The sequence below is a fragment of the Haliaeetus albicilla genome, chromosome 11, assembly GCF_947461875.1.
Source record: "Haliaeetus albicilla chromosome 11, bHalAlb1.1, whole genome shotgun sequence".
NCBI lineage: Eukaryota > Metazoa > Chordata > Aves > Accipitriformes > Accipitridae > Haliaeetus > Haliaeetus albicilla.
The window spans coordinates 27,025,472-27,037,810 of NC_091493.1; the positions used below are offsets into that span (position 1 = coordinate 27,025,472).

The 12,339-nt window shown below is 44.4% G+C and overlaps 1 protein-coding gene across 3 annotated transcripts in view; it reads left to right on the forward strand.

The window, feature by feature from the left end:
- Window positions 1-12,339, forward strand: part of WBP1L (WW domain binding protein 1 like) — a 60,351-nt gene that overhangs the window by 27,390 nt on the left and 20,622 nt on the right. Inside the window, exons 1-2 of one of the 3 annotated variants that reach the window (XM_009912363.2) lie at window positions 7,745-7,975; window positions 9,874-10,061. The exons of 1 other annotated variant lie outside the window; for it this stretch is intronic. In XM_009912363.2, the coding sequence (XP_009910665.2) occupies window positions 9,996-10,061 (66 nt within the window). In that variant the 5' untranslated portion in view covers window positions 7,745-7,975; window positions 9,874-9,995. Of the gene's footprint in view, window positions 1-7,729; window positions 7,976-9,873; window positions 10,062-12,339 lie in introns of those variants that run through there. One more of the 3 variants, XM_069796878.1, reaches the window with a different exon arrangement.

The following is a 12,339-nucleotide window of genomic DNA, read 5'->3' on the forward strand; positions in this document are numbered from 1 at the left end:
GTGTACCACAAACCCAGTCATCTGTGCAATCCAGAACCCACCTTTGGGGATGTAGGTGCCATGGCAGGGCCTGGAGTGTAAAGTCCAGGGGATAATAGTAGGAAAGTGCTTGAGGCTGTACATATATAAGGCAGTTTGAGGACGTTTCTTTGCCTCAGCATAACCTCTGCGATACTGCTCTGCTGTGTAACATCAAACCATAATATCCAGAAGGGTGCTCAGAAAGAGGCAGCTGCTGATGTCTCTTTTTTTTCCTAAAGGATTTCCCAGAAAATCTGTTTCTCTCAAGAAGGGTACGGGCCATATAGAAGTGGTGTTCTGCTGGAAACAGAAACTTAATTCTCAGAACTCAATAAAAGAACCTCTTTCTTGTAAAAATGAGCTGAGGAAAACAAGACTGCTGGGATTTTGGGGGCTTTTTCTAAATTTGTTCAAGATGTAAACTTAAGTTCAGAAAAGATCAACAAACTTCAGAAAGATCTGACCAGGCTGTATGCATAACAGATCCCTCAGCGAAGTCTTACATGATGAGAAAGCCATTTTAACTAATTGTCTACCTGTTGATAGGTTAACTAACTGCACCGTTCCTGAAGAAAGAGCTGAGCATCTTTGGGCGATTGGATGCCCATTTGACACCACTGTTTCTGAACAAGGTGTGGTTTTTAGGTTTATAAGAAAAGTAGCAGAGGTTAACATCAGAATACTCCTAATTTGCCGGGATACCATTACTTCAGATTACATGTATCTGTACATGTGTGATTACCTATCATGTGCTATCTATTCACAGCTCTGTGGGTGTTTCCCACAGTCAACATGCCTGTGCCTCATGTGCGAGACTGGATTTTATCTGAATGGTAGCATTTCACAGAGTGGCAGTTGTGAGAGTGCAAATGGCCATGATCTTTCTTGGGTTTTGTTGTCTTGGTCACGGTAATGTGATGCAATTTGGCTGGTCCCTGACCCTCCTCTCCTGCTCCAGACTTCTGTCTTGGGTATATCTTGGTGATGAAATGCCATGTAACTGCCCTTATCTTCAGCGGGTTCTCTGTTTTCGTGGTAGGTTCTTTTTAAACACATTTGCAGGCTGAGAGAGATCAAGAGATCAAGCCCTGCCTGATCTGCAGCGGGGCTTGGTCCTGTGTAGCTGGGCCCCACAGTGGCAGTGCTGCATCCCAGATAATTGCTCCATGTATGTAAGTATCCTTCTCTTTGAGGACCTGTGAGTTAAGACTGACTGCTGCCTTAGACCCTGATGAAAAATCCATCTTCTAGGACCCCAGAAGGTCATTTGGAGCAGCATTATCCCATGAAATCTAGAGGCAATAGAAGAGTAAGGAAAAAGAAAACCTTAAAATCAATGCTACTCACCCCACCACTAGTGCTGTTAGCACTAGTGCTGTTAGCTTTGGCAAATCCTGTCTCAACAATAAAGCCAGCTGCCATTTTGGCATCAAGACAGACAGACTTGGCATCAGCCCCTCTGGCACCAAAAAAACGCTTCGTGGGAGCTGGCACCAACACTGTGAAACAAGGGTAAGGCCCAAGGGAAATGCCAAGCAGACATGAGATGAACACTAAAAATAGTGAGTTGCTGTCATTTGGAGAGAAAACAAATAGCACTTCTAAGAGTAGGGCATCTAAGATCTCCATCAAGGTTGTGCTGGTAAGCAGCTTTGGAACAATGCTGTCTCCTATGATGATGTGACCAAAGGACACACACAGGCTGTATTTTTGGTACCCACATGGTGCAAGACTCTGAAACTAGAACAGACGCTTAGCGTCTTGATTCCATGTATGGGGGATCCTGTTACTGTCTGCAGGCTCTGCCGCCTTCCCTCTCTGGAGCAGATCATCTTCTCTTGAGCCATTACCAAAGGTCCTGTTTGCGTACACGGGCATAAGGAAAACAAGAGCTGTAGTGCCAAAAAGCAAGGAGCCAGGCTAGTGTCCCTGTACCACCCCAGACACGCTAGCCCTCCTGGAGACGGTCTCGTCAAATGTTTAACAGCTGAACTCCCCCCTCCCTTCTCCTTCTCCCCCTGCCAGCAGGCTCAGAGAAAGCTGAGTAGGCTTTCCAATGACTTTATTACCCACTCCAGACGAAAACTGAAGCCTGACATTGGTGCCCAAAACGTGGGAATGCTAAAGAGGCAGAATCAACCCTATCTGCACTGAAGTACTTAGTGTCACTTTTCAGTGGGGCAATTTCAACTCCTTAGTCCCCCTCTGCCTCAGTGGTGAAGGACTTTAAAGCTTTTTAAGACTTCTGGGCCTGAATGGCAGGCCTGGGTATTGAAACAGTGGTCATACAAAATAGATGATGCAAATAGTCTTTGGTGTTACAATTACATTGGCTTGGCTACAACTCTTGCTGTGAAGAAAAGCGTGCTGGACCTGTGGCTATCATTTTCTTCTCCTTGGGGAAAAAGCAGTGGGAAACAATGTCACTGAGGGCTGAAAATTTCAAGCTACGCTTAGCAAAAACTATTTTGGTCTCAGAGGAGGAGTCTGGACTTTTCATTGCCACCACTCTCCCATCAGCTAAACAGCAGAGTGGGTAGGAGTGTCTGGAACAGCCTGGATGTGGCCTCTCTTGTCTCTTCTGTCAGATGGGTGTTGGAGTGGACTCTTCTTGGGTATCCCCTCCACATCCACCCCTTGTCCACTCCCTGCCCTTTCTTGAGTACCCTTCTTATGATAGCTTAATACAGACAGCAGCTTCAGAGGAGGGATTGCTTGCTCTACAAAAGCGCAAAGGAAAGTGCTTTACTGTTGGTATTTCTTCACCCACATATGAAAACTGAAGAGGAGGACAGGCTCCTGCTGAAATACCAGGTGACAGAGTGGGTAGTGGCTTCCTCTGCAATACCCCCTACTTTGGTTCAGGGCTCACGCGTGGCTTTCAGGTGGAAGATGTGGCGCATGTTTGCACTTGCCTGCTTGGCTGACAGTTGCTGTTCAGGATTCAACTGGAATCAAGATTTGATTGGAATCAAGCAGGAGATCTTGCTGTTGGGACTCTCTGCAACACTGAGCATGTTTTGAAGTGCGCAGTCTTTTCCTCCCTGGTTAACCAGTTACTCTGAGAAAAAGATAGGTGACAGCACTGAGGTTGAAATGCACTGTCCCTATTTGCTTATCTTGACTTAGTAAGCTGCAAAAGTTTCTTGCACTTCTAAACCACTGGGCTGACAGAAGTGGTGACAGGCTGCAGGGAAGAGGGACCTGCCCAAGGACGCATTCTAACCACTACAAGCCCTTGTGCTTCATTGCACATTAAAATTTATTGATCCAGCAGACTGGCTGCAGCACTGGCTCACAAGCCAGTTCCAACATGTATGGTGTCTTTTCCTGCAGTTATTCTTTGCTCTCTCTAACAATGATTAAGTCTGTTTGGCCTGAAAAGCAGTAAGTGGAAATGACTTCAGTGTCCTTGTTTCGTAGTTGAACTGCATGCAAATTGGGGGACCCACTTTACCCCACTCCTAAATAATACAGTAGTATTAGACACAAGGGGTCTGAAAGGTTTGTTTTGGACCATGTGTCTCCTAAGCAATAGAGTCGATACTCCTGGTCCTGTAGGTACTGGGAAATTATCAGACTGACCTGTTCCTGTTTGTCCTCTGGAATTTGTTGATGACGTTCTCTGTAGGCAGTGCCAATGCTATATGTTATGTGAAGCTGGGGCACCTGGTCCTCATATTGGAAAGTCATTGTGTTCTTGTAATTGTGCCATTAGGGTAGGGAAGTGGCCCTTCACTCTTCAGGAATCGACAAGTGGGCAGATTTTGCGGGCAGGTGGCCAGCCAGAAATGGTTTCCAGGCAGATCTAGCATTGCATTGCTGTTCCAGCATTGGTGATCTCCCAATGTCTTGTGCTGGTTTTGCTAGCAAACAAGCCCCTTCAGAACATTTGCTGTCAAGGCAGATAGAGCTTGGTTGTTCCTGGATGTTGTCTTCTAGAGAAACGGATCTGGTTTTATGCTTTTCTGTATGTTTCTTTCCCTTTTTTCTTTATTCCCAGAGCCACCTCCAGGATGGGCAAAGATAAAGTCACCCTCATTCAGGTTGCTTCTTTCACACTTGTATTTCGAGTGCCTGGCAGACTTGTATAGTCTCAGTTCTAGCACCCAGGGCTGTGGGCTGACTAATGAAAATGGATAGCTGATGCTCCAGGGATGCTCCTGTTACCAACATGAAAATAACAGAGTGCACTGGAGCAAATGGAAGAGTCATTAGATAAAATTGTTCCAACTTTATGGTCAATCTGTATATATATAGGTGCAGAACCATGGTATTAAGGTTTAATTGAGGGGATATTACACACCACCCATATTTACTGTTCAAAACCTCTCCCTGCCTAGGACTCTAATAATGGAGCAACTGAGAGTAGCCTTGTGCTTCAAGCCTGACAGATTTGAGCTGCGCAACTTCAATTTTTCTTCCAATAGTGTTGTCGTAACTGGATCATCTAAAGGTCAAGCTGTTTCCTCAGGGGGTATCCAAATGGATATTGTATCTTGCTGGGTTACTAAACCTGCTTGCAAGTATCTCCCATCAGACACTGAAAGCAACTTTAAAATTGCCCAAACAACCTCCGTCATCTACTTCAGTTGCATGCTAATATCTGAGGTCATGAGGCACAGTGTGTTAGGCTTGCGAAGATGTCAAGCAGCATCCTTTACTTGACATCCATGTTTGGGGCAGATGACATGTTCAGGAGAGCAGTATTACAGACTGATAAAGCCTAGAGGTCTTTATTCCCTCTTTTTCAAAAGAAACTTGCTCACCATTATCCTGTAGTAGGATCCACACTGACGTGCCAAAAAAGGATGCTTGGTGGCTGCCTAAACAGGCAAATTTTCAAAATAATGTAGATCCTATAATCTATCCTGACATTAGCCTTGACTTTTCAGAGCCCTCAAGAGATTCATCTACAGACAAACTTTAAAAACTTGTGTTTGCTCTGTTGGTTGATAGCTTGGATAGACACACTCTTGTGTCATAGATGGGTGGCTTTTGCAGATGTTAAACTCCAGGTTCGTATAAAGGAGGTGAAACCTGTCCTGAGCCTGCCTTAGAGCTGCTCTTGCTTTCATTAAAATAATTATTATTTCAGCTCTGGTTTCCCCCAAGCAGAGAGCAGTAGAAAATTAGAAAGGTTTTAGAAATGGACAATAAGCAGGTGAAGGCTTTGGGAAAAGATTTTACATTAAGAGGATAGGGAAGATTGATATCTTTTATAAGAAGATAGCTAACAGGTACAGAGTAATGAATGGGTGAGAAGATGGATGGGGACTTCTGTTCCCACCTGCTAATAATATGAAAGTCAGATTAGAAGGTGGTGAATTCACTCCTGATGAAAGGAACTATTTGTTCACAACCACTAAGAAACTCATTGCCACAAGACAAAGCATTAGGGCAAGAACTTAAAAAAAAGAGGAGGGCGTAAAATAATACCACTTGGAATATCCAAAGAAATTGCAATGATTAGGAGAACCTAGGTGTTTTGAAAAGGCTCTAAGTGCATTGATTAAGGTATTATAAGGGTGTGAGCTAACTTGTCCAGCTTTTTTTTTTTTTTTTTTTTTGCCCCCTCCAGGGCTTTTTCCATAGTCACCTACAGCAGAGTTTGTGGAGCGTGTTACTGGCCGCTGTCACTCAGAGACTGCAAGAGAGGGTGGCTGCTGCAGTCAAATGTGGTAATGCCTCTTGCAAACCACCTTTTTTGTGTCAGTCTTTCCAGGATTGCTAAATTCACACGCAAATCAGGATGCTTTTGCTTTTCCTCTAAGTTACTGCCTTTGATAGTCCTTCACAACTTGTCTTAGATCTGGAATGACACTTCGCCTTTTGAGTATGTGCTGGGGGAGAGGCGGGTGGTTAAAGTTAGATTCTTTCTGACAGTAGGGATTTAGAAATTGCTGCATTGGCTCAGCCCTGGAAACTGCCTAGACCAGGGCTCTGGATAGCAACAGCCAAAATCGGTATTTCAAAGGACAGTGTGAGGCCACAGAACAGATTATTAAAACAGAAAGCTGCCCTTTTATATCACTGCTGTTTGTCCATAGAATTGGAAAAGCAAAGGTTGAGAGTTTGATCCAAAAGCACAAAAGCTGGAAAATCCCATTGCCTGGCTGATGCTAGTTAATGCTGATGTTTTGTATGCTCCAGGAAATTACTTATGTGCCTGTTTTCTCTTAGGAAAAACAGAGATGTGCTTACCTTAAATGGCAAGTTTATATGGTGGCTTTAAGTTGGTGTAAAAACAAGTAATACTTGTGTATAGTCTCACAGCCTGATTGTGTAGAGGACACCCACAGTGGGGTTCTCATTTGGGAAACAACCCCGGGCTGGGCAGGGAGGAGGCAGCAACAGCGGTCACTGAGGGGTTTTGGCATGTGGAAAATGGGTGTCTTTTTCTGACACTGCTGCAAGCTATCTGGCTGTCGGGGGCAGGGGGAGGTCTGTTCTGTGTTGGTTTTTTTTTTCCTTTCCCCCTTTTTTTTCCCTGCTGTTGCAAAGTAGCATCTGTAAGAATTATATGTGGTTTCTCTCTCTCTCTTCTGAAGTCCTGAAATTATTGTTAAAATTGCTACTAAAAAAGGGATTTGGTCAACTCTCTATGGAAAAAAAATATATTATTTCCCTCGTCAAATATTTTAACGTGTCAAGCTCCAAAAACCAGAGGCCAAAAGCAACAGGAGTTGCCCCTCTGTCAAATACCCATGGAGCTGCTGCTGGGGCATGTGGGAGTGGTGGTGGTGTCCCAGTCCCCCCCCGACAGACGAGGACAGCTGCTGATTAAAGAGAAGCAGGAAAAAAAGAGGTTGCTGAACTTTCAAAGTGGAGGTAGAAAAGGGAGTTAAATTTAGATTACCTTCTGCAGTGTCATCTCCTACATGGCTGTGGAACTTGCTGTACTCCTTGCTTAGGAGAGGACAAACAAGACATGCCATCCTGGGCACCAGATGATAAATTTGTTTATAAGGCTTACTTGCCCCTTGGCATGAAAATCTGAAATGAGCTCAAGTAGAATGAGAGAACTTCTGTCAGGGCTAGTCACGTTTTCCTTGGGGAGAGGTGGATTAAAATGTCTTCCCATCACCTGTCTGACGCTGGAGAGGCCCGGTCCTGATGCTGCTGAAATCAGGGGAGTTGTTGCTGTTTCTTTAGTGGGACAGCTGTTGTCTGGGGAGGCTGAGGGTTGAACAGTGCTCAGAAAAAATGGAGCCATGATGGTAGGCAGAAGAAGGCATGGGAGTGCTTTGGGTCTGTGGAGGCTTTACCCAGGTCCCTGGCCGGGGTCTGGAGGTACTCGGAGAAGCCATGGTGGTTGCTCCTAGGGCTCCAGTGCAGTTCAGCAAGCCGCATCAAACTTAGCTTTCTCCTCAAAAATAGATTAAATGTCTATTTTTGCTTAGCGAGGTTTAATCACGACTGAGGAGCTGTTGGCTCTTGCCAACGTTTTTAATAGATTCCCCTCCACTTGCGGCATCCAGCTAGCAGGGAGGAGAGCGCTTCTGCTCCTCCACGGCTCCCTGCCAGGGTCCACACAGGCAGCGCTGCCCAACCGCACACAGCTCCCGTTTGCAGCAAGCTGCCTGGTGTTACCCAGCAGCTGTCTTAAGGTTCAGGGCTTTTTTTTTTTTTTGGTTATTTTTTTCAGAACTGCCCGACCTGATGTCATTTCCCTCTTGCAAACACCCCGGCTGGGCTGCGTCTGAGATATGTCACGGAGAGTGGGAGGAGGAGGAGGAGGAGGAGGGGGAGCCAGTGAGTGCGTGCAGTGTCCCAGGACCCTGTTTACTTTGCATTCCCAGCCGAGGAAGCCCTGGTTTAAATAGGATCGGAGGAGCGGGCTGCCCACAGCCGATGAGGAAATGGTCGCTGTGGGGCTTTAAATCCCTGGTTTCCCATGCGCTGGTGCGGAGGATGAGCCTGCAGAATGCCTTTCCTCCTGGGTCTCAGACAGGTAACCGGCTTCGGTGCGGTGGGAGCTGCTCGCTCAGGTGGAGGATGTGACTGATGGCTTTTATTTTTATTCCGCTCCCCCCCCCAGGAAATGATTTCTGACTTTCCCCAAACGGAACCGTACAAAGAGCGCTTCCCCACCCATGGCGTTTGATCGGGGAGCGCAGTAGCATGAGAGCCGCCTTTTATTAACGAGGAAGGAGCAAAACTGCAAGCTGGGGAAAGAAACTCTCTTCTTGTTGTTGTAGGCTTTGCGGCAGAGTGGCTCTTTGTGTCACGCTCCTGTGCGGTTTTTGTTTGCTTGGGTTTTAGGGTACTTTCCACACTTCTTAATATGGAATTGTGTTTACAGTGCTTAAGTACATGGCAAACTTTGAACCATTTTCTTGTGCCGGCAGTATTTTGAGTGCTAAACTTTGGTTTAAGAAAAAAAAAAGAGACATTTTATATATATACATGTGTATATATATAATCTCTGACAAAGGTCACCAAATGGAAAATGGCAACAGGCTGTGACCCCCAGCTTGGTGACTTTTTAATTGTTCTGGGAGAGTTCGAGCTTGAACAAGAAACTTGTGATAATTTAATAGCTGGTAATGTGGAGTGGAATGAGAAACAGTAGCAACTGCCCAGCTGCTCCCCACTGGAGGAGGTGCCAACTATGTGTTCCTAGGCTTGGGGAGAGCAAACCCTTTTTTTGGTCTGGGAGGCACGTCTGTAGGGGAATCTAACTGTAAACTCTTCCCAGCACTGCTGGGATCTGTAATCCACAATAAATAGATATTGCATGATATCAGAGTGCTGCTTGCAGTTTCTAATTTAGAATTAAATATCCAAGATTAGACTGTAGCGTGTTTTAAACTACCTACTTTCAGTTGTTCAGAAGTGAAGGCAAAAGGACTTAAGCACACTGCTGAGTAAACAGTGCTGTCTCTTTTTCCTTATCAGTTCAGTTTTTGGTGAAATGCAGGCCCCCTCCCCGCCCCAGCTGAACTGAAAACAGTTTTACATAAGAAACTACCTCTAGCACAATGACCTTCTGTAATTGAGTGCGATAGCTATAATAACAGTTCACTTGCTAGCAGTCAGGGCAAAGAGACTTCCCCTAAAAACCTCGGAACTGAACCAAGGGAAATTTGGGGCACAAAGGCTGAATGGCTTTAGGTAACTCTCCACTTGCAGTGAGACATAGCTGGTTTAAATGTTGAGATTGCTTGAGTCTCACAGGTGTGTTTTTCTCTAAAGTTCCTATTTCTAAATTAATCTTTTTGTTTTAGAGATGAGACGTTTGTTTGGGACAATTGAGGTGCTGCATAAGGTGTAAAATCAGAAGTTAGGTGTAAAACCAGAAGTTAGGTGTAATTCAGCTTCATTTGCTCAAACTGTGAACATCTGGTTATCTCTGTGGGCTGGATGGTACTTTTTTCTCTGCTTGTAACTTTTCGGCATTGATACAGAGGCATTTACAGGAAGGAGAAAAAAGGTGTTGCCTCAAGAACACAAGAGCAAAGCACTTGACTATTTTTATCCCCTGATGAAGGATATAGTGGAAAAGAGCTGCTTGTGCAGCTGCTTGAACTTTTCTTAGTTTTAATTACTTTTTAGTTTTAATAATTTTTAGACTTAAAAACCCCAATCTAAATATTTGTTATTGTGTGCTGCATGCAGATAGTATTCAGAAATTTCTTTTTCCACTTCTAAAAGGGGGGGGGGGGGGAAGGGTTGTTAGTGAACAGTGTTATTTAATTAAAAGTGTGCGAGGAATTCAGGAACATCTCGTCACTCTATTGTCTCTTGTGTTTGCACTGGGACTGTAAATGCTTGGTTGTCTGGGATGTCCTTTGCTGTTGTTGTTCCCAGTCAACACAAGGGGTGCTGATCCTGGGCTGCTCCTCGCAGGCACAGGAAAGAGATGCCGAGTGGGGTCCCCTCCCGTGACCTGAGTGACAAGGACAAAACAGTCGGGGTGAGACTTTGGGCTCCCCAGGACCCCTTGCACTGAACAACTGGTTCCCCTGGATATGCCTTCACTTCTTCTTTGGGACCCAGTGGCATTGTGGCATGGCAGATGGACTGCCGAACACATGGTAAAAATAGGGTGTTTGGTTTGGGGTTGGGGTTTTTTTCTTGTTGCAGTGGGGATGATGTTTAAATGCCTAAAAAGCTAGGTCAGCTCTATCTGACATCAGTGCAATGTGGGTGTTTAAAGGTCCTGTCCCAGGAAACATGACTGTAGAGAGGAGCTTAGCTTTCAGTTTTAAGTGAGCATTTCCTCTTACGGTTGCAGGTGGAAGCTTGAACACATTCATCTAGTTCTATGCATAAATGTAAAAAGAAAAAAAAAAGGGTTAAAATGTTGGATTCCTAACCTTTTCAGTTTTAATTTTAACTGCTCGAAATTTTTGGTGTTGTCAACTGTTCGGTGGTTTAAAACAACAAAATGCAAGACAGCCTCCTCAAAGCTGTAATTTCCTAGAAGCATCTATCTTTAATGTGAAAGGGCTGGGACTACAGCTGGGAACCTTCTAGCAAGGCGCAGGAAGTAAACACTTTCAGGTGGTGCTTAAAATGCAAATGTGCAGTTCTTGGAGTCTGAAAGTGAAACTTGTGATAAACAAAAATGAAACCAGCTCTCATTGAAATACATCAAAGTGTCCATGATCTGTAAAAGGACAGTATTCCTTTAAAGATTGTCGGAGTATTTCTCCAAGATAAATGGCTGCAACAAACCAATTTGTTCGTCAGATAAAGGTTAATAAAACCTTGGAGGTTCTGAATCCGCTGGGGGTGAAGATGGGTCTGCTGTGGCTGATTAATCGTGGTGATTTAAATATAATTCTCCTGATGTTGGCATTAGCGAAGCAATAAATGTTGTGGATTAGAATTCCCATTTTGGAGATCTTTATTGTGCCTGGGACAGCTCAGAGGCATCATTCCTCCCCCACTTATTATGCTGTAAGTATTTGGATGTTTGCACTTAACACGTATTTTTTTTTCCACATTCAGCAAAACAAAATTTGTGGTGGGTGTCTTATGAAGAAATGTCCAGACCTGATTTATTTCCTGGCCTCAGTTGCCTGTCATAAGGCAGGCTTACAGGAATTTATTCCCTGTTGTCCTGGCAGGGGCTGGCAACTGAGGTTCCGGTAATTCCCAGCAATCAAAGCTGGGTTTCATCTTTACCAGTCTTATGTGCTTTTGTTAAACTGAACCCACCAAAGGCATGGCACTTGCTTAGATGGTGGATTTCTGCCTTTATGTTCCAAAGGACTAACAAGTGTAGTATTTATGAAGATGGGAGATGACTGGAGGCTTTGGTGCACGCTCAGCCAGGTGGGCGTCAGTCCTGAGCTGCCTTGGTGATCCAGGGTTCCCTTGCGGTTCTGCCTGTCTTTGCTGTGATCCCACCTACTGGCTTTCTCTGAAAGGATCTAGTGATTTTTTTTTTATTTAAGATGAATTTTGATTAGGAACTGGGGGGCAGCTGGCAAACCAGGAATTGCAGTAAACCCGATGGCAAGATTTGGCATTCCAGTCTGGTATTTTCAGCAGCAATTTTAACTTAACTACCACTTGAGTCTCTTATGACAGAGATGCTCATTTTCTTTGGGAGCTTTGTGTTTGCGTTCTCATGAGCTATTGCTGATGGGCTTGGCTAACCAACACTAGTGATGGTCTGATATGTGAGTTTGAGTAAAAGCCAAATGATAACTCATAAATAGTGGGTATCAAATACAGTTTTTCCTGTTGGTTAATTCTAACATATTTAAGATACTGACAATCACTTCCATTCTATTACTCTGGGTGCTTAAAGAATATATATGGTTCAAATACAGCTTGCGAGTTACTCAAAATACATATTTTTGATACATTTTTCTGAAGATTGTGTCACTTACTTAAATCTGTCCTGCTTTGTTGTTACGGGTGCGGCTGGATGCTGAAAGCAAGGGACTGCTGCCTGCGAGTAATGAGATTAGTGAAATAACTGGGTCGGGATTATTTTTTTTATTATTATTAAATAGATGCTTATTACCAAAGTCCCCTGTGAGAACTGTGAAACCAGAAGGTCTGGGGGGGTCACAGGTTGAGCCTGAGTCCTGTTAAAACCAGTAGCATCTTGCCTTCCAGCAGATGCCAGTTTGGCAGTCTCCCTTCAGCCTGCTGCTGGGCTTTTTACTGTGCCCCACTGTTTGTAAGCCTGTTACTCAGTTCCTTACTCACCACTGTCATTCCGTTATTAATCCCCATCTCTTCCAGTTCAAATAGTAATTTGCTTCTAAGTGCCTTGACAAATGCTATACCAAAGTTTGGAGAGAACAGGAAATTAGAGTAGGTCTAAAAAACTGGCTATCCTAGCAGACAGGA